The sequence below is a fragment of the Siphateles boraxobius genome, unplaced genomic scaffold (assembly GCF_051911475.1).
Source record: "Siphateles boraxobius isolate OS27281-9 unplaced genomic scaffold, OSU_SipBor_1 19, whole genome shotgun sequence".
In the NCBI taxonomy this organism is placed as follows: domain Eukaryota; kingdom Metazoa; phylum Chordata; class Actinopteri; order Cypriniformes; family Leuciscidae; genus Siphateles; species Siphateles boraxobius.
Window position 1 is genome coordinate 18,567,178 of NW_027508799.1, and position 27,999 is coordinate 18,595,176.

General features: G+C 42.8%; 1 protein-coding gene across 1 annotated transcript in view; it reads left to right on the top strand.

Annotated features, from left to right (window-relative positions):
- The window catches only part of LOC143741709 (thyrotropin-releasing hormone-degrading ectoenzyme-like), a 139,465-nt gene that overhangs the window by 71,674 nt on the left and 39,792 nt on the right, over positions 1 to 27,999 (top strand). The window contains exons 6-9 of the mRNA XM_077234036.1: positions 12,481 to 12,618; positions 14,047 to 14,112; positions 23,177 to 23,242; positions 27,806 to 27,993. Of these exons, the coding sequence (XP_077090151.1) occupies positions 12,481 to 12,618; positions 14,047 to 14,112; positions 23,177 to 23,242; positions 27,806 to 27,993 (458 nt within the window). The remainder of the gene's footprint in view (positions 1 to 12,480; positions 12,619 to 14,046; positions 14,113 to 23,176; positions 23,243 to 27,805; positions 27,994 to 27,999) is intronic.

Here is a 27,999-nt window from a genome sequence, read left to right on the forward strand (position 1 = left end):
GCGGAAAGTGGCAGGCAGACGTAACGTCTCCGTTCCCTACTTAGGGAACGAGGGTTACATACGTAACCGTAGACGTTCCCTTTCCTTGTCACTCCGAGTTACGTCGGATGACGACGAATGGGGTTACCAGTCTAATCACGCCACCTTCTCAGCTGTCTTCCAGTGCCCTGCGTAAATCGAGACCCCTGTCGAGACTGGACGAAGGACTCCATTTAACACAGGTATACCAAGGTACACTGGGAAGCATATCCCAAGCTAGGGGAAGTATGCAATTAATGCCAACCCGGAGGGGGGGGGGGGCTTAGAGAATACACATATGACCCGAAGGAACATATGGAGAACACTGGGGTATCCAGCCGCAGGTGGAATATTTCAACCCCAGGGGAGGCAAGGTGGCTTGTCAAGGGAAAGACACATGCTCCGAGAGGCTTACAGTGGAAATACACATGTGGGGGTCGCTCAGGGGAGGGACCATGCACACGGGAGGCACCTAGCCGACGCACAGGCAATAGACACTGGCGCCAACGTCAGGAGTGCTGGAGGAACTCAGGGCTTTAGGGGAAGCTCACCTGAGGAGAATATCGCATGTATCCAGTCCGTGGAGTGGAATGGCGAGCAGGCGAAGACACCTGAGCGGGGTCCAGTACTAGCTGGTTGAAGCGAGTACATGAGAGGACACTGGCTCCACTCGGAGATTGTAGAATCTGGCGAATGTGTTAGGTGTTGCCCAGCCTGCAGCTCTGCAGATGTCTGTTAGCGAGGCGCCATGCGCTAGAGCCCAAGAGGATGCCACACTCCGGGTGGAGTGGGCAGTCACACCAAGGGGGCACGGTCGACCTTGCTGCTGGTATGCCAAAGCAATGGCGTCCACTATCCAGTGAGACAACCTTTGCTTGGAGAGAGCCTTTCCCTTCAGCTTCCCACCATAACAGACAAAGAGCTGGTCTGAGGTCCTGAAACACTGCGTCCTGTCTACATAGGCGCGGAGAGCGCGTACTGGACAGAGCAGTGCCAAGGCTGGGTCTGCCTCCTCCGGGGGCAGCGCTTGCAGGTTCACCACCTGGTCCCGGAAGGGAGTGGTTTGAACCTTGGGCACATATCCAGGCCGGGGTCTCAGGATCACGTGAGAGTAAGCCGGCCCGAATTCCAGGCACGCTTCGTCAACGGAGAATGCGTGCAGGTCCCCTACCCTCTTGATGGATGCCAGTGCAACCAGGAGCGCTGTCTTCATAGACAGGAATTTAAGCTCGACTGATTGCAGTGGCTCAAACGGAGCACTCTTCAGGGCAGTTAGAACCACTGAGAGGTCCCAAGGGGGCGAGGTGGATTTAGTCTCCTCGCTCCTCTCAGGAACCTGATGACCAGGTCGTGCTTCCCCACCGACTTACCTTCGATGAGGTCATGGTGTGCGGCAATAGCGGCAACATAGACCTTCAGGGTGGAGGGAGACAGCCTTCGCTCCAGCCCCTGTTGAAGGAAGGAAAGCACAACGCTGATCGAGCATCTCCGGGGGTCTTCTCGGTGAGAAGAGCATCAGCTGACGAAGAGGTTCCACTTCAACGCATAGACGTGTCTCGTGGACGACGCCCTAGCGGAAGTGATGGTAGCCACCACCGCTGGTGGTAGGGTACTCAAACCTACCTCGTCCCGTCGTGGAGCCACACGTGGAGGTTCCAGAGATCGGGACGAGGGTGCCATAGGGTGCCGTCCTAGAGAAAGAAGGTTCTTCCTCAGAGGGATCGGCCAGGGAGGTGCTGTCGCGAGGAGTACTAGTTCGGGGAACCAGGTCCGGTTGGGCCAGTAAGGGGCAACCAGGATGACCTGCACCTCGTCCTCCCTGACCTTGCGCAAGGTCTGCGCAAGAAGGCTCACTGGGGGAATGCATATTTGCGCCCCTCGGCCAGCTGTGCGCCAGTGCATCCGTGCTGAGCGTGCCTTCGGTCAGGGAATAATACACGTCGAAATGGTTCGAGTCGTGAGAGGCAAACAGATCTATCTGTGCGTCCCTGAACTGGTCCCAAATCAGCTGAACCGACTGGGGATGGAGTCGCCATTATCCAGGAAGGGGCTGAAGCCGTGAGAGCTCGTCGGCTGCACAGTTCAGGACTCCGGGAATGAAAATGGCTCGAAGCGACCTAGATGCTTCTGACTCCATAAGAGGAGGTGGAGGGCGAGTTGCGACATACGGCGCGAGCGTAGACCACCTTGACGGTTGATGTACGCTACCGTGGCGGTACTGTCTGATCGGACTAGTACGTGTTGACCCCTGAGCAACGCCCGGAAGCGGTGCAGGGCAAGGCGTACTGCCAGCAACTCGAGCCAATAGACATGCCATACTGCTCAACACTACATGCGAGAATCACTGAGCTTCAGGAGCAACCTTGCTCAACACCTAAGTGTGAAGAAATTCACTGAACTTCAGGAGCATTTCTGCTCAACACCTGGGTGTGATAAATCTCACAGAATTTTTCAGGAGCATTTGTGCTCAACATGAGAGTGTGACAGCATGTCCATTGCACATGGCGCCCCAGCCCGTGGAGGCATCTGTTGAGACAACAACATGCCGGGAAGCTCGTTCCAGGGGCACTCGGGCCCGTAGAAAACTGAGGTTCGACCACGGGGTGAGTACTGACGGCAGGTCGGAGTAACTGGTACTCCGAGGGTTCTGTGTTGCCATGCCCACCTCGGGACTCGGTCGCGAAGCCAAAGCTGAAGCGGTCTCATATGAAGCAATCTGAGCGGCGTACCAAGGCTGCAGATGCCATATGCCCCAGGAGCCTCTGAAAAAACTTCAGTGGAACCGCACTCTTGCGCTTGATAGTCTCAGGCAAGTCAGCAATGGCTGAGTGGAGAAGGCGACCAAGTCCATACCGAGAAAAGAGCTCCTCTGCACGGGGCAAAGTTTCCTCCTTTCCCAGTTGACCCGAAGGCCCAGACGAGCTAGGTGCCGGAGCACTGGGTCCCTGTATTCGCAAACCTGGTCTCAGGAGTGAGCTTAAGACAGCCAGTCACCGAGATAGTTCAGGATGTGAACCCCGTGTTCCCATGGAGGAACAAGGGCTGCCTCAACAACCTTTGTGAAGGCACGAGGAGACAGGGCTAGCCCGAATGGGAGAACAGCGTACTGATATGCGCGTGCCCTGACAGCAAACCGTAGGTCTGGTCTGAGTCGAAGGAGAACAGAGACATAAAAGTAGGCGTCCTTCAGGTCGATCGCTGCAAACCAATCCTGTGGCCGCACACATCCAGAAATGCGTTTGGCCAGGAGCATCTTGAACGGCAGCCTGTGAAGGGAGCGGTTCAGATGCGTAGGTCCAGGATTGGCCGTAACCCACCAGACTTCTCCGGGACAATGAGGTAGGGGCTGTAAACCCGGACCTCATTTCGGCTGGAGGAACAGTCTCAATCGCACCCATCGCCAGTAGGGTAGCAACCGCCGCTCTATGATAGGGGCATAGCCACCGACCAAAGTGGAGCAGACTCCCCTGAAGCGGGGAGGAGGCCGTGCAAACTGAATCGCAAGCCTAGCCGACGGTTTGCTCGACCCAGCGGAACAGAAGGGAAGCTCTAGGCAGGCTCCCAACTGTGCCAGCGGCGTCAAGAACCACAGACGTGGTGCAGCAAAGCGGAATGACCGGCCCAGACGTGGACGGCATAGCGGCCCGGTGTGGGGGCAATGTCATAACCGCACCCTGACAGAGGAGGCCAGGGAAGGACCAGCGTTCCATGGGGGCCTGCTCTGTCAGGGGTCTGGTGACAGAGGGGGACAGGGGCGAAGCGGTCCGTGGATGGCACGCCGTGTCAACCGCCTCTGGGACAGAGGGGGACGAGGAGAGCACGGCTTGTGGGCGGCGCTCTGTGTCGTCCGAGAACTCTATATGCTCAGAGACGAGAGAGTCAGTTCTTTCTGAATAAGGATTCTTCGCCAGCCCTCCACCGGGGAAAGGAGTGGCCCTGCTACCAACTCCTGGAAAGAACTGAGTCTCATCTCTGAGCAGCCCATCTCAAAAGTGCCGCTTAATCCAGCGTCTAGCGGGGGGCGGGGCTGGAGAGGGCTGTGGCATCCCCCCTACGGTCTTCCAGAGCCAGGCCCGGGTAACCCTAGGAGGGCGCCTTCGGCGGTGGGCAGACTGAGGGATCTGAGCGGACGGCGGGGCCGTCGGGCAGAATAACCTCAATCTGCTCATGGGCGGTTGAGAACTGTTGGGCAGAAGCACTCAACCGCACCGCCGAAGAGGCCGACATGGGAGATGTGGATGTTGAGCAGACGGGTCCGCCCGACATCTTGCACATCAGACTGGTCAGCCCAAGAATGGTGAACATCACCTGACTCCGAGAGCGTACGGCCACTTTCGTCGCTCGGAGAGCAAGGTCAGCGGCGGCGCGCAGCTCAGTCAGTCCCACCCTCCTGCATGTCCATGAGCATCTGGGTCAGGTAAACCAGCAGAACGGTCATGGGATGCAGTGAGGCGGCTGCCTGTCCTGTGGCACTATAGGATTTCGCCACAGATTAGTGTACACGAAAAGAACTACAGGCTTTGGACGGGTGCTTAGGATTGCGCCGGGAAGCACTCTGAGGACACAGTAGTATGGCAACAGAGCGTTCAACCGGGGGGACCCCAGTGTACCCATGGGCAGCGGCCCCTGAGGGGAGGAAAGGCGGATGAGACCAACGAGCGGACCCGTGATCTCATCATGCACGTCCGGGAGGAAAGATATTGGGGTTTGCCGTGGACGCGGGTCGGCGGCCTCACCCAAAAACCAATCGTCCCGGGAAAGCATGGCCGTCATCTCCGGATCAGACTCAGGCACACCGTATGCACACCAGAGGGTGGCAGTTGTGACGAGTCGTCATTTCCAGAAGAATCAAGCCCACCTAGTGATGCTGCTACAGACACAGCTTCATCCTCTGTAGCTTCAAATGAAAACACACGGGCCACCCGAGGGTAGACTCGTGGAATCATCAGTTCGCTAGTGGGCACCGTCATTAAAGAGGGGGGCTGGGGTCGCGGACACAGAGTCGGCGCCTTGTTCCAGACCAAAACCCTCAGGTCACCCTGGCCACCAGCTGAAGATCGGGGGGTGGGTGAGGGGACTCTCACTCTTGCGAGTTCACCGAGTCTCGACCTATATATGACGCAATGATCACGTTCCCAGAGAGAACATGAGTTATCCACGAGCGCTGTTCAAGCATGATCAAAGCCCAAACACACTAGACAGCGCTCGTGCCCATCAGAGTCCGATACCAGTCCGCTGCAACCAGAAATGCACGGGCGAGCCGTCGAGATGTTGAAGCACACAGGGAGACACACACACACTGGCAGATCACTGCACAGATCAGCAGGCACTGTGAGCTCGCTGCAGATCGCCGTCACACCAACATCGGAGAGAGAAGCTCGTCTCGTAGAGCGAAGTCAGAGATGACTGTGGAGTGAAGAAATATTCTTGCCTCCGAAGCGAAAACATATCTGCTTGCTGCCGGCTTCCTCCTTTTATACCCACGAGGTGGGGCGGAGTTACGCCATGCAAATTCCGCAGACCCATGGCATTTCTTTGCCATTGGGTCGTTTTGTAATACTCGAATTCGATAGGTGTTCTAAGCGAAACCCCATTCGTCGTCATCCGACGTAACTCGGAGTGACAACGAAAGTGAACTACAATTCTCTTGCGGTGCATTTGAGTGCTATATATACTTCGATTGCTCAATGTTTGATTGTCTGTAAATGTTGATAACAGCCTCTCAAGACCAATAAATCTCACATTTTACGGATGTTTACTCCTTGTTTACTCTGTTTCATATCAAGTAAAAGATCAGTTGTTTGGTTATTTTGAGGAGGTACAGATTCTCTTTTTTTTTGGTCTCTCTGTGGGTTGAGTTGCTCTGTCCAGTGATTTCTCAGTGTTGGGTCAGTCAACTGTCTGATTGTAATTGTATCACTGCTGCCTGGTCAGTGTCACTCAGCATGACCAGTATCATCACTCTAAAAAAACTAGTATTGTTTGTTCTCATCTCAACTTGACCAAGAGAGATGTCAGAATATGTGGTCACTATCCTCAGCTGGTATTTAATTAAATTCTTTTATAATTGTTGAAGTTGTAGATTAGCAGTAAATGCATTATGCTTCAAAATATTGAACCATGGTGCTCAATTCTAGTCATCCTCTATCATTTATTGTCCTTTCTTTAACATTTCTGAATAGAAGTGGCAAAAAGACAACACAAAATAATACTATTTAATTTTGTGTTTTAGTCCCATTGTTTCTCTTTCGGTAGCTCAAAGGACAATGTTTTACAATAAGTTAATGGGTGCATTCGTTGTGAATTAGCAGGCAAAATGGAGGCATGCATGGACTGGTTCATTATGAGCTTGTAAAGAACAAATTTTTCCAACTGTTTCAACGGTTATTATGGTTTGAGTTTGACTTCATGTGCAGAAGGAATCATATTTAATGGTGTTGAGCTCTGTTATCACGTTTCTATGTTTCAGTCCTGCTGCATTGCCACAGCAACCGGTGATTATGCCATCATATTTTGCCGTTTTAATGAAGCTTAATCTATATGTAGTCTCTTCCAGATGTTCAATCAATTATCAGAAGAGAGCTGTGAAATAATATTATAGTGGCACAGACAGATTGGTGAGCTTCTGATCATAATGCATTCTGAACAACACATTCTTACCTGTGCTAGTTGGCAAAAGTTATTCAGTGGGAAAAGACAAACTACATTAGTGCCACACCTCTGTGTCAGTCTGAACTAAGGCCCCATCCACACTACTACGTTTTAGTTTAGAAACGCAGACCTTTTGCTACGTTTGCACCTCCCGTCCACACTAAAACGGCAAAAACGAAGACCTAAAACAGAGAAGTTTAGAAACGCTGCCGACCCCATTTTACATTTTGAATCTCCGGCGTTTTAGTGTAGACGGGTCAAAACGAAGCACTTTAGAAACGATGACGCAGAGGCTCACACTCAGCTCTCTGGGTGTCATCATACAACGGAAGAAAACATACAACAAAAGCCTGGACTACAAGTTACATTAGTGCAAGTAAATTCTGCATTTTACAATGCTATAACTGCCTACAAGCGCCGGACGCAAGCTATTATTCGAGCGATCTGTGACAATTCCCGTCTGCAGCGGCAGAATCGACCGTACTTGGAGCGTCGGTTTTGGGTTAAGCCTGGAAGAACCAGCGCATGGTGGGATAATTTTATCAATGAAGTTGTGGTTCCTGAGGAATGTTGCGAAAACTTTCGAATGTCCAGATCGCCACTTATCAACCTCGGTGAAATCATAGTCAATCTGATTCCATTTTGCATCGGCACGCACATGCCCAGTGTAGGTGAATGGTGACGTGATCCGCGTTTTCAGTTGTTTTAATGTGGACGGAGATCAATTCTAATACGCAGCTAAAACGCTGGTGTGGACGGAGATCGTATTCGTTTTAATTCTCCATTTCTAAACTAAAACGGAGTAGTGTGGATGAGGCCTAAAACTGCTAATTTACTGTGGAGTTTCACAGAGCTGGAATTTGTGGTGGCACACATAAACTAGAGTAAATCCAAACTCCTTTAAATACAGTGCAAGAACAAAACGTTTTATGGTCTACTGATTCGTCCACATCCATTTCCCCCATCCACATGGGTTCACGTTTGGAGAAAGTAAAAGCCTGGCTTCAGTTGACAATGCTCACCGACCCACAGGAGTCCATAGGTTCAGAATTGTTGTATAATAGCCAAGAATTAAGAGGCTATTTTACCAGACCAGGTGCGTCCAAGAACACAATCATATCATGATATTCCTGTGTTATTGGATGATAAATAAATCCAGGAGTGTTTGTGAACACCAGGAGGAAGTCAAACACCTTCAAAGACTTCTTCAGTCACTATTTGAACATTATGAATCTCTTATGTGAATTTCTGGAGTCATGAACATGACTTCCACCTTATAGCACCGCCTATACGGCAACCTATTTTTGAAGAATGATACAATCCCGCAGTTCTTTTGAAGGCCCTTCTTTTCATTGGGATCTGGATATTATATTTTAGGTGTATCTATGACCAATGATCATGTATCTATGATCAGTGGTCTGTAATGTTGCTATTGTGATGCACTTGAACAGAACTGCATGAACAATGTATAGATAATTGTAACAATGTTCAGGGAAGAAGGAGGCGGGAACCGGAGAACATTTAACAAACTTTATTTAAAATAAAATAAACAAACTAAAATACCGCCAGCAGCCCCTCGCGGACTACTGCTGGCTAAAATAAAACACAAATACAAAAACCAGAACAACTAAAATCAGGCCTGTTCCTCTCTCGATCATTAATGTCGTCGCTCCCCCTTTATGCTTCCGCTCCTCCGTGAGAGATGCGAGACCGGTGTGCTATACAGGTGTTGCTCATAGCAATCGCACCACCGGCCTCGCGCCGTCCTCTCACGTCCCTCGGCCGTCCCTCGCCACATACCCCCATCGCCCCTCACAGGCCGGGGGGGCACCCACGAGCCTGTGCCTACTCCCCCCCCCCGGCGGCGGCGATCCCTGGGGTGTACAAGCCGAGGGAAACGTAGACGGAAGCATGAGGAGCGACAGATCGAGAGAGGGGAGAGAGGGAAAAACAAAACAAAAAAAAAACATGGTCCGGTTCCCACAACGCGCTGCCATCATGGTCCTCCACCAGCTGGGCGATCTCCTCCGCGTTGCCTGGCGATGACGCTGGGTAGCCCTCGATGGACGGCTCGACACTCCTCCGCCGCCCGGTGGACGGCGACGGCTCCTTGGGATCTAGGGCAGACGGCAGGAGTCCCCCGCTCCCTGCTCCTCCCCTTTGCTGGTGGACGGCAGCAGGCTCCGGCCCACGGCGAGCGGCGGCGACTCCCCCGCTCCCTCCCGGACGGCAGCTGCCCCTCCAACTCCCAGGCGGCCGGCAGCGAGCTCGGCCGTCCCCCCGGCAACTCACTCCAGTGTACCGCCTCGAGCGTCCATGGCCGCGAGTCCCCCGCTCCCTGCTCCTCCCCTGCCCGGCGGATGGCAGCAGGCTCCGGCCCACGGCGAGCGGCGGCGACTCGCGCACCATGCTCGATGGCACCGCGGATTCCACACAGCGGCGAGGACTCTCTGACAGCGCGTTCCTCCCTCTTCCCGGGTTTCGACACCAGTGTAACAATGTTCAGGGAAGAAGGAGGCGGGAACCGGAGAACATTTAACAAACTTTATTTAAAATAAAATAAACAAACTAAAATACCGCCAGCAGCCCCTCGCGGACTACTGCTGGCTAAAATAAAACACAAATACAAAAACCAGAACAACTAAAATCAGGCCTGTTCCTCTCTCGATCATTAATGTCGTCGCTCCCCCTTTATGCTTCCGCTCCTCCGTGAGAGATGCGAGACCGGTGTGCTATACAGGTGTTGCTCATAGCAATCGCACCACCGGCCTCGCGCCGTCCTCTCACGTCCCTCGGCCGTCCCTCGCCACAATAATGTTTTGTGATAACGTTTTGAGAACATTATTAAATACCAGAAAACTTTTAACAAACTTTCTATTGACCTTACTGGAAGAATGTTTGTTTATAACTTTTAAAGAAAATTGTCTTGACGTTGGGGAATTTCTGAGAAAGTTCCCTGTTAGCTCATTCTTTACAGTGAATTAGCAGTCGTTCAGATTAAATATGTTTGCATCTTCTGCTCATTTATGATTCACTGACTATGTTCAGTTGTTCAGACATGTCTTAGACTGGACTGGACATAGTGTACACTAAGAGTGGTATATGCTAAGAGTAAGTTCAGTCTAAAGCAATACATTTTGCTACTGTTTACCTTTGACATTAAAGGTTTATTATTTAATGTTTTATTTAAATTTGTAATTTATTTGTCTAATTTGAGTAAGATATATGCCAGTATAGCACCCTTGTTTAATACTTGTGTGATTTCTGCTCATACACTCTCATTTTCATTGACATAATGACCTTCCCATCCCATCTGTCCCAGTTTTTCATACCTCTCTGCTCAACCTAGGTTATGGAGCATCAGCCAAGCAGAGAGATCATTTAGGGAACATCATTTAGGGAGCAATTGCTTCTTTCTCGTCCGATAAGTTTTGATGGAAACATTCAGCGCCCTGATAGGATGACTGTAAGAATTTCCCTACCACATTTTGGATAATATTACACATTTCAAGAGGAAGGAGTCTAAACCAGAAATATGAAAAAAACCTTAATAGGTCATTAAAACAGCCGATCGGTCCCTTAACCTGCTCTCAACTACTGGACTGTTGACGGTCCTCCTTTGTCTAACATCCGTCATGCTAGAAAAGCTCTCAGTGAGATTTAGTTACTCATCATGCATTGCTCCATAGCTGCTGACCTTAACGCCTGGCTTCACTGATGATCCCTGGCCTTAAAGTGGTTGATCAATGAGAAACTTCAGGTGATGTTGAGACGTTAATAAGCAGCTTCTAAATGAAGTATCATTGGATGTAAACACTTTGTTGAGAGCACATATGGGCCAGATGGAAGGTCTTCTCATTGCACTCATTTTATATTGCCCACTACGTGACTCACATAAAATTAGCTCCACATCACCAGCTGTTCTCTCTCTGTCTGTCGGTTTCTCTTTCTCTGTTTCTGTGTATTCACATTCACCATAATGTATGTTGTGAAATAACATGAAGGATCCATTTGCATATATTGATTCTTTCTATATACAGTATTTACATTGACCTGCAAAGCTTATATTAGTCTAGACTTGTGATTGTCCATCAGAAAATACTGAAAGTAAAGACATGAAACGCATGCGGTTCTGTTCTACAAGACCACTTAAGTGATGATATAAATAGCCTGAGAAATTAGGACACTGATTTCAAAAAGTCGCACTTCCTCTAAGATCTTCTCTCTGAAGTTTAAAATGAAGGATAAATTATTACAGCAGTCCATTAAGCAAAGCATGTTTCAGTTTTGTATGACTCGGATATCTAAAGATAATTATACAGATGTAATTCTATTGTAGGAAATTTCACACTTCATTAAATTCTCAAAAAGGAAGAATTCATATGAAAGCCATAGAAGACAATATACAATGTATGATAAAAAGTCACCCAACAATCACACATCAATCTTAGTTTGGCGCTCAGATACATATTCTCTGCATTGATTTGCATTGATTGTCTATGTCTGTATGCCATTTAATTAATCTGCTTTTAGCAGATGATCAGAATATGAGATCAGGTTTGAACACATTACATGAAACCAGGAATCACTGGGTTAAAAGAATTGGTCTCATTATTTTGACATAAAACTATGAAGGGTTTTGATAAATATTTGTTTCTGGACTTATTTCTGTACATTGTTTGTTGGAGCTCAAATCCCTTTTTTAAAAATATCCTGCTGTCTTGGATTAATGTCTTCAACATGATTTTTAATCAAGATGCCAAAAGGTTTAATGGCCAAGAGTTATTCATAATGACAACAAATAAAGGGGAAATAAAACATTCAGAGAATCAAAACGAGATGTGTTTATAACAGCTGATAGTTTGCTGACTTTCTCTTGGTCACTCACATTTAATAAATACATATAGATGAGAAGACAATAAAATTATAAAATCTTAATTTAGCTTAGTTTTGAATCTGGTCAGTCAGTGCAGAGATTTTGCCAGAGGGCCCATTATAAAGATGCTTAGAATATGAACCTGCAGTGTAATGTGTTCATATATAATTCATGTGATTCATATTTAATCCATTTTAATGTACGGTAACTGGCAAACCACCACTTTTAAATGAGTTACAGGAAAATAGTGTCACATTTTACTGAAATGTATGAGAGTTTGCAGTTTTACATTCATGGTGTGTTTAGTTTAGCTGAACATCTTTTGAAAGTAGAAGTTGATCAACAACACTGGAGCATGTGATTATTATTTTATTCAAACATTTAATATGCACATTAGGCGTTGGTACATATTGTAATATAATATGTTGTATTTGTATATTTACATGATGTGTCAAGGTAAATTAAAGAAAAGCATGGCAGTACCATGGCATTTTAACCTGGGATCAGAGTAACATCTTCCTCAAGTGCTGCTGAACAACTCACTGCATTTGAGATTGTGACTCTCTGCTGCTCCACCGACACAGTGAATGATGAGGGTCTTTTTCATCTGACCCAAAACTTCTACCTGTCTTTATAGTGAATCCTACAGGGAGACATTTGATCAGAGTAGAGAGATAGCAAGACCCCTGCCCCGTGCAACACACACACACACACACACACACACACACACACACACACACACACACACACACACACACACACACACACACACACACACACACACACACACACACACACACACACACACAATTTTCTAATTTCATTTATAGAGCAGCTCAAAGTTATTTTTACTTTAAAAATAAAACAGAAGCTTTTATGAGACATGTTTATATGGTTTGATACTGTAAAAAATAAATAAAGTCTCTCATCCACAGGAGAAGCAGAGGTTTCTGACTGATGTTCTTCATGAGGTGATGCTATTGGATGGTTTGGCCAGTTCTCATCCGATCTCTCAGGAAGTGTTTGAAGCCACAGACATCGACCGAGTGTTTGACTGGATCGCATATAAGAAGGCAAGTGAATCTCTCATAAAATCCTACAGGCTTCATCTGCATAATGGAAATGATTATAAACCTTTAACCGTTAACCGAGGGTTATTGAGCTGAACTGAATGAACTGGTACATACTCAAAATGAAACAAATTGAATTTACAATTTTTTATTTATTTGGCAAAACAGTAGAAGAGGAACAATGACTTTGTAAAACAACAGTGTCGTCGGTCTAAATCAGCATTTATTTGTGTGCGGACTTCACCAATAGACTTTCTTTTATTGAGTCCAGTAAACAGCTCAGTTTTCTTGTTATTTTTCTCCCAGCTAAAGAAATCTCAGTTTATCTTTGTGAATTGTAAATGGACTCACGCTATTATAAGCCTCTTCACATATGCAAGAAAAAAGGTTTAATTAAAAGCTTGTTTTTTAGTAAGTCGAGGACAGAAACTGTTACACAGAGTTGTTGTGTGCTCTGGGGACTTTAGTGGCACAATAAACATTTAATCTCAGACCAGACGACATCTATTTAATTACCTCTTTCTCACTGAAACACACTTTACTGTAAAAAAACCCGGCACCAAATATATCCTCTCAGCTGAGCATCTGAAAGCCATCAAAGACACAAAGAGCAGGAAAGAAATATCTTTCTCCTCTATCAGAGTTCAGACACAGACAGAATCTTCCATCCACTGAAGATTTGAATTTCTGTGTCAACTCTCCCTCCAGCTGTCAATCAGATCATGGCCGTTTTGTGATTGGCTCCTGCTCTTCATCAAGCCCCTCCCCCCGTTTCCCTAAAGGTTCTGTTGGGTTATGAACTCTGTCAGTCACACTGACACTCGACCGTCCCTCGTCACTTCCTCCTCGCACTCTATAGACTCTGATATCCCACAACATCCCACGAGTCCCCAGCGCTAACAGGAAGTGACACTCATCATACAGATTGTGGAGGGATGGGAATTAGATGCTGTCAAATGAGCATGTCAAAGCCACTCAAAATCAAAAAAAAAAAAGATACAGACTCATAAAACAGCAGAAAACAGCAGGAGCACCACATAGATTCCTTGTTTAGATGAACCAGACCTGCTAGAAATTGAACAGTGGCATAATAACTGAACTTAAATAATATTAAACTTTTTCTGCGATGTACATAACCAGAAGTTCATCCTCCTTGAAGTCACACAACTAGAATTATGATTTTGACAACTTTCCTGTTCAAATAACACATTTATGCGTTTAAACCCTACAGAATAATTTGCCCCATTGACTTCCATAATAAGTGGATTCATGTACATTTTGAACATTTTTTAAATTATTTTTTGTAGTAATCGACGGCATGTCAGATATGCTGTTCAAAACGCTAGGAAACGATGTATAGGCTATTTTGTTGGGTTTTGCATGTGTAAATAAGCAGTCTTTATTGAACGTGTGTTTGCTGTGTGTCCGCAGGGAGCCGCTCTGATCCGGATGCTGGCGAACGTCATGGGACAGACACTATTCCAGAGAGGCCTCAATGTAAGTAGACGTGTTTCCATTACACATTTGAGCAAAACTTTTGGGCTTTTTTTTTTACATTTTTTTATTAATCAATTGATTTTTTCTCTAAATGTCGACAAAAAACTATTGCGAAATGATGGCATTTCCATTAACTGTTTTTATGCGACTAAAACTTAATTTTTAACTTAAGTCATTCCAAAAATCATGGCAACGGACGTTACTAAGTGTATGTTTATCCTAGCCAATGCACTGGTCATATTTATTAATCGAAGGAGACATATTTGTGTTATTCAATCATTAATGGCAAGAAAAGACCCTTATGCTTGAGAGGGTCACATATGAGGTGCTTCTGGGTGTTTCTCCCTCATATCTGCTTCGAGGTCTTGATTGTGGCATTTCTTTGAGGTTTAGAATCCAGTATTCCTGTAATTCTTTTGTCTTTTATGAATTTAATAAAGAACTGTGTCTCGTATTCTGTCCAAACATAGCCTACCGTGTGTCTTCTATGTCAGGTGACCTGTAAATGCGCAAAAATTGTTTCCATTGCAGTTTTGTGAAATAATTATTTTTCGAATTGCCTGAAAAACCACCTCACGCGAGCGGAAAAACCTTTTTGCGATAAATGGGAGTTTTTGCGAAATTGAAGTGTTTCCATTCGGTGTATTTTTAATTCGCAATTTCAATTTGCGCAATTTGAAGGGTAATGGAAACACAGCTACTGTTACACTAAAACAAAAGTATTTAATAAGCAAAAAGAACACAGGTAATTCAAAAAGACAATGGCAACGTAACAGCCCAAGCTAAAACACAAAAAATAACCGACTCTGAAAGCAGGGAAATGAGGAACTTAAATATGAACAGATAACAAACTAATGGAATAACAGGTGTCATGATCACATCAATCACCATAGTAACTAATGATACCGGGAACCGAAAACAGGAAACCAAGAGAAGCAAACTAAAAGTCCATGAAAATGAAACTAAACGAACAAATAACTGAATAATCCTGGCAGTAAGTCAGTAATCCTGGCAGTTTTCATCTTCTCATATTTGTGGACATAAACAATTTCACACTCATGTGTGTTTTTATTCCTAATATGTCTTGTGAATGTTTAAGGCTCTTTGTATGAATTATACATTCAGCATTATAATAGGATTGTGTTATAAATCCAAAACTTTTTAATTAACTTTTCAAATTTGCATCATTTAAAACTATCACAACAAATGTTCATTTCTCAAGCCTCTTCAGGTCTTCTGAGTGTCACGTATGTTTTTGCTAAAAGCGTTTGTGAGATTATTCAACTGTGTCGGTTTACATGCGCTCTTATCTTTAGAGCTACAACAGCTTGTTTTCGTGTCACGCGCTTCCATCAAGCTTGAGGTGAAAGTGACACAATCAGGCAAGCGATTAAACATGTTCGTGCCATAAATTAATTTCATATCTGAAATAGACACAATCAGAAGTTTCAGAATCATTCTCTGTGTTAAACCGGTTTACAGTCTCAAGATCTGATGAAACACATCATTTGTATCAAAGCACAAGTGTCTTGTATTGTGTGGATGTTGGTGGACGGAGAGGCTTTTGTTGTGCTGTTTGTTTATAGTCACATGTTCATCTTCTGTAAAGCTCGTCCTGCGTCCCGTCTTCCAGTGCAGGCCCCTCAGGAGTGAACAGGTAGATCTCTTGATGTATTAATAGTTTTGTGGATACCGTATGGCTTCTATACGAAACTACATCCTGAAAAGTGGTTAAAGGATTTGGCCGTGAACAAACAGGCTGCAGGTTTGAATCCAGTGAGAGTAAATCTGTAAATTAATGAGTGTTAAATCCAAAACCCTCTTCCTTTGACATGTGAGTTAACACACTTTCAGAGGTGTAAGACTCACATTTAGATTCCTCACCTTCCAGATCCAAATAATCACTTTTCAAAACATCAGTAACTTCTGATTTCATTTCTTTATGACTGAGATGCTGTCAGTTTCAGAGCTTAGTTCTGGGTTATTTTTGACGTTGTGGTTTATTGTAGCTGGAAGCACAATCAGGTCATGTTTTCTGTAGATTTAATGCTTCATTTACAGATATAACAGCTGCACACACAAGCTTTATATCGCAGCACAAACACACGTCTGACCTGTAGACTGATGTGTTTGATGCACACGTGTTCACATATCTTGGACTGGCTATAAATGTAATTACTGTGTTTGCTTTTGTCCAGTATCTACTATAGTAAACCTGTGGTATTATTAGCAACATCAATATACTGGTTAGCGCAAAAGCAAGAAAATGTGCCAAACAATTCTGTCTAAATATTGGTTAATCAGTAAAACAATATGACATGGTGGGCATATCTGGAAAATATCTTTGTCTTTATTTATGGCCTTTTTAAAATCTTTTATAAAATAATTGGAACACAATAAACTTATTTTTGATTAATCTTATAATTTCTGACAAATGTTTAGAAGGAAGAAAGAAAAAGTAAATATTGATTAAAATGAAAGGTTACACTTTATTTTGATGTTCCATTTGATATATTATATGTAACTTTACAACTGCATGTCAACTAACTTTCATTAGAGTATTAGAAGACTAGTCTTTATAGTCTTTTTTACACGTTACATGTAGTTAGTTACAATAGTAATTACTATAAATTGCATAATTACATCCATCTAATCCTAAAACACACCTTAATCCAAACCCTATTGTAAGTACATGTTTTAATATTATTATTACTCAGTTCTTCAATGTATAATTACACTGTAACAGGGACACATTAAAATAAAGTGTAACCAGTTTTAGTATAACAATGTCTAAAGTGAACCATCGAAATAAAATAAAGTGTTATCAAATTAAATTAATAAAAATATTCATTCATTCATTCATTTCTCTAAACTTTTTGTTGTATTGACCAATGTTTCTACCTGAAGAACTCTTAAACCCCTCTAGATCTGTCTGTGTATTTAAGAGGAGAAAGACCACATTACTTCTCCCAGGATCCATCTCTCCTCTCTCCTCTGCTGTCTGTGTTTCTCTGTTCACTGAAGCTCATTTCATTCTCTCAGTGTCTGTCTTTCGCTCTGTGTGGCATTTCTTCTCCTCCTCGTGTCTCTGCATAATTGAAGCAGCAGACAGACATTCTCTCTCTCTCTCTCTCTCTCTCTCTCTCTCTCTCTCTCTCTCTCTCTCTCTCTCTCTCTCTCTCTCTCACTCTCTTTCTCTGAGTCTCTGAGGATGAGGGAGGATGAGGGCGTTTTTATTGGTAAATGGTGGATGGGATGGTGAGGCGGGCGGATGAATGTCTCTTATAAAAGAAAAGTGTGAGTCATAGATGAAGTCTGAATGGTTCTTAGGCTCATACAGCTGCTGGAGTGATGAAGTGTTCCCGTCTCATTTACACACACTGCCCATCGCTTTTAAAGCCACTTTCAGATGGATCATATTATGGGATGTAGGAAATATTCATTCCGGTTGGAAATGTGAAATGCTTGACCTATGAATAGCAGAGGACAAGTGCGCTACTGCCCTGGAGAAATAAACTTCAGCATGTTACAGTCCATCTTCATCCTCTGGATGTGATTTGGAACAGCGGGAAGCTTCTTCCCTGGATTCAGTGCTTCATAGTCCTGTTTTTTGCTCTCAAAGGGATCCTGACTTGGAGAATGACAGTCCATCAGATCCCTGTGGATATTGTGGGCTAGTAATTCTTTCTGAACACGGATGAAATAGCCAGATACTCCTGGAATCAATTTCCCAACATTCTTGAACACAGAGAGGATCTGTTTTTCTCATCTTCCTCTTTTTCCCCCATAGCCACTTCTGGCTTGGCTGTTCCGCCTCATTATTGCTGTTTTCTGTCTCTCTCTCTTATGGGAACTTTCTGTATCTCTGTCTGTCTCTGTGTGATTGATGGGAAGAACAGGTAAACACAGCACCTCACCAAACAATCTACCTCCATTGGCTCAAAATTACTTTCATATGCAGGAAAATTGTAGACATATTTCTTCTTGTATTACTTTTGAGGGAAGTCATTTAGAAGGATGAATAATGAATTATTTATGATCTGCTTTGACTGTTGTGGTGAAGGCTCTCACAGAAAACTTGTTTTAGCTTCGGGGGATTTACATATCGAAAGCGATCAATCTTTTGTCTCCCTTGGTAAGTAATTTGGCTCTGCAGAATGAGGAACCATAACTGAATGTGGTTATAATATCTGATGAAGGGACGTTCAGGATAATATTCTGTCCTGAAGAGTGTCAGAAGAGTAACTAGCCTTTGCTAATTACATTACATTAATTACACACACACAACCATCCCACTGGAATCTGTTGAGTTATGAAGTGTGTCTTTAGATCCGATCCTAGCTGTCTTAGTAGACAGACTTTTCGGCATCATAAGTACAACATGTAAGTATAGTACAGGCTTTTCTGAAAGGTAGAGCAACATGATGCCCACTACTAAAATAGAGTCGTTTGGCTAAAAACAGCCCCAGAGTGCTTTGTAACATTGAATAAAATTTAGAAGATGTAGGATGGAGTAAATTAAATTTTTTCCAAATTAAAAATGCCCATTATTTGTCTGTGATATGTATTGTTTATTCTCATTACAGTGTCACATTAGCTTAGCTTATAGCAACACCAGTCTCTGTAATTGATAGATGGTTAGTGCTAGTCAACTCCAATGCTTGAGGAACACTGTATGTGTGTTTTTCTCTCTTTCCTGTCTGTAAGAGCGTTTTGGTCATTAAACAGTGGTGGGTGGAACACAGTCATTAAAATACACACTTATAGGCCAAGCAGACTGGAAAATGTCATCACAAACATAAAATGGCTCTGGGTGGTCCCTCACTGCTATGCAAATGTATGCAAATGAGCAGAGTGGGTATTACTGCAAAAATCTCATTCAGCAGCCAATTTATACCTGCCGAATGCAGGGACAACGGTCAAATATACAATTTAGCATCTTTATACAATCTCAAAAAGATACATTTAAGGCACAAACAAATTATGTACATATCTCATTATAATTATATTAATTTTGAATGCCAATAATGTTATATTTAAAATAAAAATATTATTTTCTCTATATATATGCATTAGTTTGTTTCAAGTTATGAAATAAAAATTTCTTGAACAAGTGGTGCAGTTTTCCTTGCATTTTATTATTTTAAATCAATAAATTCAAACTAGCTTCTGTATAATTTATTAGAGATATTTAGAATACGCACGCACGCACGCAAACACACACACACACACACACACGGAAATGTAATATATGACATATTTGTCCCTATATCGCATCATATATGCTAAATATAAGACAATATGTTGCTATCACATACATACATATCTCTAGATATAAGTTTATAACATATATATATATATAAATTGTTTTTTTTTCATATTAAATGAGTATATTGACATATATTAAGATGATGTATATGATTATTGTTTACGTAATATTGTATGTTATGACCATATATGTCATCGATACATTTATGTATGCCAATTTATTTAAACAACATACATACATACATTTTACATGCATATGGTTTCCTTATTAATTTATTCCTTGTTTCCCTTATTTGAACAGCTTGAACTTTTAACAAGTGTACACAATCCACAATTTATTTATATCATTTCTATATCGATAATTATATAGGGGCGGCAGTGGCTCAGTGGTTCATGTAGGTTGTCTACAAACCGAAAGGTTGGTATCCCCGGCTCCCCGGCTCCACTTGACCAAGTTTTGAGGTGTCCATGAGCAAGACACCTAGCCCCAGCTGCTCTCGACGAGCTGGATGGTGCCTATGGCTGACACCGCCGTCGGTGTATGAATGAATGGGTGAATGTGAGGCAATATGTAAAGCGTTTTGGTGGCCCTGGGTCTGTTAAAGTGCTATATAAATGCAATCCATTTACCATTATATATGTGACATATACACTCAGCTAAAGGATTATTAGGAACACCTGTTCAATTTCTCATTAATGCAATTATCTAATCAACCAATCACATGGCAGTTGCTTCAATGCATTTAGGGGTGTGGTCCTGGTCAAGGCAATCTCCTGAACTCCAAACTGAATGTCAGAATGGGAAAGAAAGCTGATTTAAGCAATTTTGAGCGTGGCATGGTTGTTGGTGCCAGACGGGCCGGTCTGAGTATTTCACAATCTGCTCAGTTACTGGGATTTTCACGCACAACCATTTCTAGGGTTTACAAAGAATGGTGTGAAAAGGGAAAAACATCCAGTATGCGGCAGTCCTGTGGGCGAAAATGCCTTGTTGATGCTAGAGGTCAGAGGAGAATGGGCCGACTGATTCAAGCTGATAGAAGAGCAGCTTTGACTGAAATAACCACTCGTTACAACCGAGGTATGCAGCAAAGCATTTGTGAAGCCACGACACGCACAACCTTGAGGCTACAACAGCAGAAGACCCCACCTGGAACCACTCATCTTCACCACAAATCGGAAAAAGGGCTACAATTTGCAAGAGCTCACCAAAATTGGACAGTTGAAGACTGGAAAAATGTTGCCTGGTCTGATGAGTCTCGATTTCTGTTGAGACATTCAGATGGTAGAGTCAGAATTTGGTGTAAACAGAATGAGAACATGGATCCATCATGCCTTGTTACCACTGTGCAGGCTGGTAGTGGTGGTGTAATGGTGTGGGGGATGTTTTCTTGGCACACTTTAGGCCCCTTAGTGCCAATTGGGCATCGTTTAAATGCCACGGCCTACCTGAGCATTGTTTCTGACCGTGTCCATCCCTTTATGGTCACCATGTACCCATCCTCTGATGGCTACTTCCAGCAGGATAATGCACCATGTCACAAAGCTCGAATCATTTCAAATTGGTTTCTTGAACATGACAATGAGTTCACTGTACTAAAATGGCCCCCACAGTCACCAGATCTCAACCCAATAGAGCATCTTTGGGATGTGGTGGAACGGGAGCTTCGTGCCCTGGATGTGCATCCCACAAATCTCCATCAACTGCAAGATGCTATCCTATCAATATGGGCCAACATTTCTACAGAATGCTTTCAGCACCTTGTTGAATCAATGCCACGTAGAATTAAGGCAGTTCTGAAGGCGAAAGGGGGTCAAACACAGTATTAGTATGGTGTTCCTAATAATCCTTTAGGTGAATGTATATAAAAAACACTATTATACATACATAACATGTATGGGCTAGTTTTACATGTCAATCTATGAAATTGTTCCATTTTCTTATAGGTTTTATATATGGGCAGATATATATATACACATATGTTTTCACTTTCTATGTGTATATATTTATTATACGTATATTTCATATGTGTACATATATTACATTTCCGTATGGGACATACACACAAAAAATACTCTGACTGACTGATGTGGCAATTAGATATATTTTTACTCGTCTTTCCTCTAGCTGTGGCGGTCAGCAGAACACATCAGTGTCAAAATTATAACAACACACTGACGGCCCTATCAGAGAAAAGATTGGACCACATGGTCACTTCTCTTCAGGTCAATGTTGGAGGAGAGAGATAGAGAGAGAGAAAAAAAGAGGAATTGCACTGGTTTTAAACAGATTCATCAGGATGGTAACATGAATCTGGTTCTGCTCCAGACTCAAATCCCAGACTCTCTGAGAGCTCAGCAGTGCATGTAGAGCGATGGCGGCCAGCTGGACTGGGTCACGCTTTCAGGATCCCAATGCAATTTGCTCAAACCTCTCAGCATGACGGCTGTGACTGTCCACATTTCAGCAAGTGCCCCCTTTGATTTGATTCATGAAACAAAGTCTAAAATAATTACCTTATTAAAGGACAAGTTCACCCTAAAATAAAAACCCTGCTTATGCTTGTGTCATTCCAAATCCAAATTTATAGTCTTTGAGTATCCACTTTAAACCGTTTCTTCTTTAAGGTCTCATTGAATACACTCAAAAGCCACTCAACTTGTTTTGATCTTTTCATCACACAAAGCTCTCTTATGACTTACGAATGTATTCCACAGAAGTGTGGAAAATGAGAGAATTATCCCTTTAAAACACAGTTATAATGAAGTTCAAAATCAGTCCATTGTATGTCACACACCCCAGAATTAACAGAGAACATGCTATTTTATGTCAGCATGTACTCTTGACTCCAGCAACAGGAAGAGAATTACAGTTGACGGGTTTATCGCTCACGGTCACTCGAGAGCCATCGATGAATCTCGTACAGCAGGGAAAAGGCTTCCCACCTGATGTTCTTATCAGATGAATGTAAATGTGCTCTCTAGGATCAGACTCCTTCTTCATGTCGCCCACCACCTGTATGACTGAGACTGCAGGGCAGAACTGACACACTGATAATGTAGCGTCTGGCACAAGCGCTGCCTCTGTTTAACAGATTAAAGTATTTAAGCAGTGAAATGAACACCCACAAGTGTCTTAGCTTCACAACATTACAGACATTACATTCACTTTGCACATTTGTCTGTGATTGATGTTGAAGTACTTGGATTTAGTTTGCTGACTTATGGTGAGGTGTTTATTTTCTTCTCAAATCTTAAAAAAAAATATTAGTTATTTATAAATGTTCACTTAAAAAGAACCATGTTTACTAAATTTAAGTGGTACATGGGTATCATGTAAACACATTTACGGTTTGTGCGAATATGATTATCAGATATCGTCATAGTAGGCTACTTCTTTGTAAGAGTATTTTAGTTTGTAGTCACTGAATGAATTAATGATTTCCCCCCATTATTTTTTCAAAACCCAGGGTGTTTATTTTAACTTTACCATTGTCTTGAAATAAACTCCTGTAAAATTGTGTTGCTGATTTGTATGTTACTCATTCTGTGACACGCTGATGCAGCATCGACTTGAACAACATAATCAGCCTCTAATTGGCCTCCTTATGGTCCTCCTTGATCTGACAGCCAATCACACCCAAACATCTGCTGCTAATTTGCATATGTTCAGCTTGAATTGAGCGGATTAGTAATGTTATTGTTTCGGCTTATTGTGTTTCCCAAGTTCACCGTTCCTGTCCAAGTCCAATTTATTTCTCTTCCAATATTGATCTCTGTCTCTGTCTGTTTGCAGGATTACTTGATGACGCACATGTATGGGAACGCGGCACGAGATGACCTGTGGAACAAATTCTCTGAGGTAAGATCTGGGTGTGAGACCTCCATCCACGAGTGGGAATCATCGATGGGGTCAGTGAGCAGCGAGCTGACGAGTGAAATTGTATGTGTTCAACCTACTTAAATTCACCCAGTGTGTTTCCTGCAGGCAGGTGTTTAGAGATTCATGTGCTGCATAGACATGTAGGTCAGAGGCCATTATATAACTGCACATCATCAGTGGCTCACAATTCATGCCAATACACCACCTACTCACATCAACACTTAAGGGTTTTATGGAAATGCCACATTGGAAGGAGTTTGATGCGCAGGCTGGGTTGCGTTTGATAGTCTTGCTTTTAAACTCGCGGTTTCACTTAATAAAAAAAGTTTTCCAAAGGGGATGGTCAAATATTGATCCAGAAATCTGATCACTGTAACCTACTAAATCCAAATGTTCACAAATGCTGATTATGAAGTCTTGCTGCTGCTGATTCTGGTGGTTTTAATTAACTTATACATTACTCGAATCTTATCAGACCAGATTAGTGAAGTGTCACATAATTGCTGAGCAATGCTGACAAGCCTGACGAGTCCTTCAGCTCAGGTGTAGCCAAGAATAACCCAAGGAAAATCTTTAAATGATCTAAAGGAGTTAAAGGTTAAAGGAATGTTTACCTATTTAGGTGCGTCACTCAGGCCTCAAAAATACAGTTTATATTGTGTTTGGCATGACTGCCCCCATCTAACAAAAACACTGAAAGGTATGTTTCATGTGATTTGCTGCTTCAATTTCTTTATCTTTTCTTGTACCACAGAAGTTTTAGCAACCATATAGTTAATGGCAAACTTAATTTCCCATATTCCCTTCAGTTTAGTTACCAGGACAACTAAAGTTGCAATGCTAATGCTAATGCAAAGCTTCTACAATAAATCACAATACAACCTGAATACATTTTTAGTTTTTTTTGTATTTTTGTTTTCTTGAATGATTGTTTTTTTATTATAATCACACACATGCAAAACAAGTGCTAATATTGCAATTTTATTTCTTATATACCATTTACATACGCCTCATTTACCTTCATGGATGGAGGTATCAAGTAATCCATAATCTAATTGATGAAACGCAGCTTCAGATGTAATTGCTAAGATAGTCAAATTAATTAAGGCTGGAGGTGTGATGCTAAATAATGCTAATATGTTAACACACCTGTGCAGTGCAGTTGTAATAGTACAGACTTAATATAAAACCTTATCTATCTAATATGTAAGATTTGAGCTTTTTAAGAAATAGACGAGGACATAAAAAAGCTTAAGACACTGAGTTACAGTGAGTGGAACTGCTGGCCATTGTCAGGAAATGTCGTAGCCAACATCCCTAATCACAGTGAAGTTGAGCGTTGGGTTCAAGTCATCAGCACAAAGATGTGCTTTTGAAGTCAGACGACTCTCAGCAAGTCCTCTCAGCGCTCATCTCACAAAGTGTCATGACTTTAATGAGATTACTTTCAAACATAATCTCAAAGTTATTATAGTTTGTAATGGAACAGCAGGACATTTAGCAGCTATCAGCATCGTATGAAGCGTTTTGTCATTCACATCACTCTCCTAAATGTCGGCTGATGGGCGCCCGCTTCTTCATTTTCTCTTTCAGAACAGAAAGGATTTAAAGGTGAATTCATGTCACCAGGACCCTGGTATCCTCTTAGTGACCGTGTTTGTGAGGCACTGACAAATTTAGCTACATTAACAGTCTGTGACAGCCCATCATCTAATGAATACTGATATGCGCTGTGTTCATTAGCTATTCATGAAATCCAATTTGCAGCAATAATCTGGCAGTGCTAAGCGCCCACAAAGCCCTTTGTCAACACATCGCCGGACCGGCCTTCACTTCCTTTAATTATTTTCACCAGGACAAAGGTACAGTGGCTTACTAGAAGCATCCTACAGTAAATGATTCATAATGTAGGAACATCATCTGCCGTCATCAGCCTCTGCAGAGCCTCTTCTTCTGTATTCAGATGGTAAATAAACTGTGAGTCATCGACAGATGTGAGAAGTGGTCCGGTTTAAACTTAAAGGGGTCCTATTATGCTTTTTCACTTTTTCAACTTGGTTAGTGTGTAATGTATGTAATGTAAAGTGTGTTAGTGTGTAGTGTGTAATGAGCATAAAAAAGTTCTGCAAGGTTACAAAGTAAGGGAGGGGGATATTTTATTTAACAGAATTCACTTTACAAGAACTACAATGAACGACTAGTTCTACCAGAAAGACTCAGGACGCAAAATAACGTAACAAGTATGCATTTATTAAAAAGCCCAGCAAGCAAGTATTATGATATAAAGTTCTGTGGCATAGGCCCCGTCCGTAGCTCGCAATCCGAGGGTACAGAATCTGCATTTCCTGCATGAAGACGAAGGCAGGGGCACAGCCAACACCTCAGGAGGTATGGGAAGGGACCATCCTGGTGGTGGTGGGGAAGATGGAGGTGAATGAAGGCTTCAACATGTGTAAGTACCGATCTTTTTGTGAAGTCTCAATGTTACTCATTTAAATAATCTGCGCCCACAGAATATGTATAAAGAGGTGCAAGGCCTGGTTGAGCTGCATTAGAGAAGACAGTGTCATTGCTATGTCAAAGAGTTATTGTTTTGACATAGAATACATAAAAGAATGTGTTTTTTGGACAATCAAGCATGAAAACATATTCTTGTATACCCTAAAAACTAAATCAAGACTTTGTAAAAGAGCATAATTGGACCCCTTTAACATTTTCTATGTAATATAGACACTAATCAATTAAAGTCATCTCATACAAGCTTAGTTACTCTCATATTTTAATACTCACAATGGTCATAATCAATTCCTATAAGCAAGAGGGTCCCAGTTACAATGGAGAAGGGAAGTTCACTTGGTCGACTAATCTAGTTAGCTGAAGTTTGCAGAATGCAAGAGAGCCTGACAGAGCACTTTGTTTCTGCCGCCACATTTCTCTTCTAGTCCCACGGCTCTCCACAACACACTGACTCAGTGCTGCTGCAGAAACACTGTAGCTCTCCACCGGTTACAACCAATGTCATACAAAATTACTGATTGGCTCCAGTAAGTATAAAATGCTGCACCTATTTAGGATCCAAAACCTAGCAAGCTGCCTCACTGTCTACTGCGGATATAAACAGCTACATCAGGATTGAAATGAAATCTCAAAAGTTGTTGATACACATTGATACACCAATACTCTTTATATGAAACACATAGAAGGCTTGGCTCACGATTGATTCCAGTAGAATTTGATGTTATCATGTTGCTAAAAACATGATACTCTTATAACCTTAACAATACACAACACACACAAACACTAAGTAAAAGAGTCCATGCATTTCTGTTCTGAATGAAATATGTTTTATTAACAAAGTTCCAGAGGAGCACGTTCAAATGATCTACGATTAGAGTACGATTGGAGGCGTATATATATATACTGTATGTATAGTCGACTTTTCTGCATCCCTCCGCCACCTCGACTACTTTAAGCTAGTTCCAATCCCACAGGGATATGGGGGACTATTCTGGGTTTGGGCAAAATTCTGAGCTTGGAGCCCATCCCCTCTTTTACTCTATCAAATCGAATTATTTGTAAGTGTGAACTCGTGAACTGTGTATTTACTGTCAATATTTCGCTCCACTTCAATTGGCAGTGTTATCTGGGATTGTTGTAACCACTACAATCGTTGTGTTTTTTTTGTTTCAAAGTTTCCTTGATCAAAACCTTTATAATATTTGATGTATATGGAGAACAATTTAATACTTTTTCTTTTACATAAAAGTTTCTCAAGGTATGTCCAATGATTTGCAGTCACCTGCTCTTCTTATCATCGTTTTCAAAATCGGTACACCAGCTCAAGGTGAAGAGTGGATTAAACTTCATAAATCATTAGAAAGTTCCTCATATGCACAGAGAGCTTTTGAAAACAATTCATACAAAAAACTGCCAGTTGTCCATCATTCTAAGTCATTTATATAAGCATTTTCAAAGAGTAAGTAGAAAACGTGTACGCAGTATATTCCCCCCAGGGACGAAACTTAGTCACATTACGAGCTGTCCTCATTAATGAGCCATGAGATCCAATTTTATGTTTTACTATTATAAAAAGGAGGAGAAGCTTCCTCTGATGATATCAGACTTATAAATCTATTTTTACTCCTTTACAAGCGTTGCTCTTGTATAAAGAGGTTAGATAACTGGAAATTGCATTGTAATGTTCATCCGTGTGCAGTGTGAAAGAACAGTGAATTTTAATCACCTTTCTATTCACTAAGAGTTTTTAATTTAAAGTCCTGGATGGGTTTTTATTTACATCCATTTTAGTTTTGCAAGAAAAAAGAAAACCTGAATCAGCCCAAATATGTGCATAAGAACCCATTAAAGCCATCAAATCTGAATTAATTTATAAATATGCTTCGTTAGTTGGTCCCTAAACCCTAAAGCCCACCAACACAACTCACTTCCACTCAACGGACTCTATCAGACACAATCTTTTTTCACCTCCTACTCGCCATTACATGCTCTTCAATGCTTGATATATGATATTTTGTGTCACAGGCCATGCAGTGGGAGGGAAAGGACATCAACATCACGCAGGTCATGGACCGCTGGACCCTGCAGATGGGCTACCCTGTTGTGACCATCAGCAAGAACGATAGTCTTGACAATAGTGTCACCATCTCCCAAGAGCACTTTGTCTATGACACGAATGCCAAGATCCAGAATCCTGAGCTGTTCAACAAAAGGTAGTG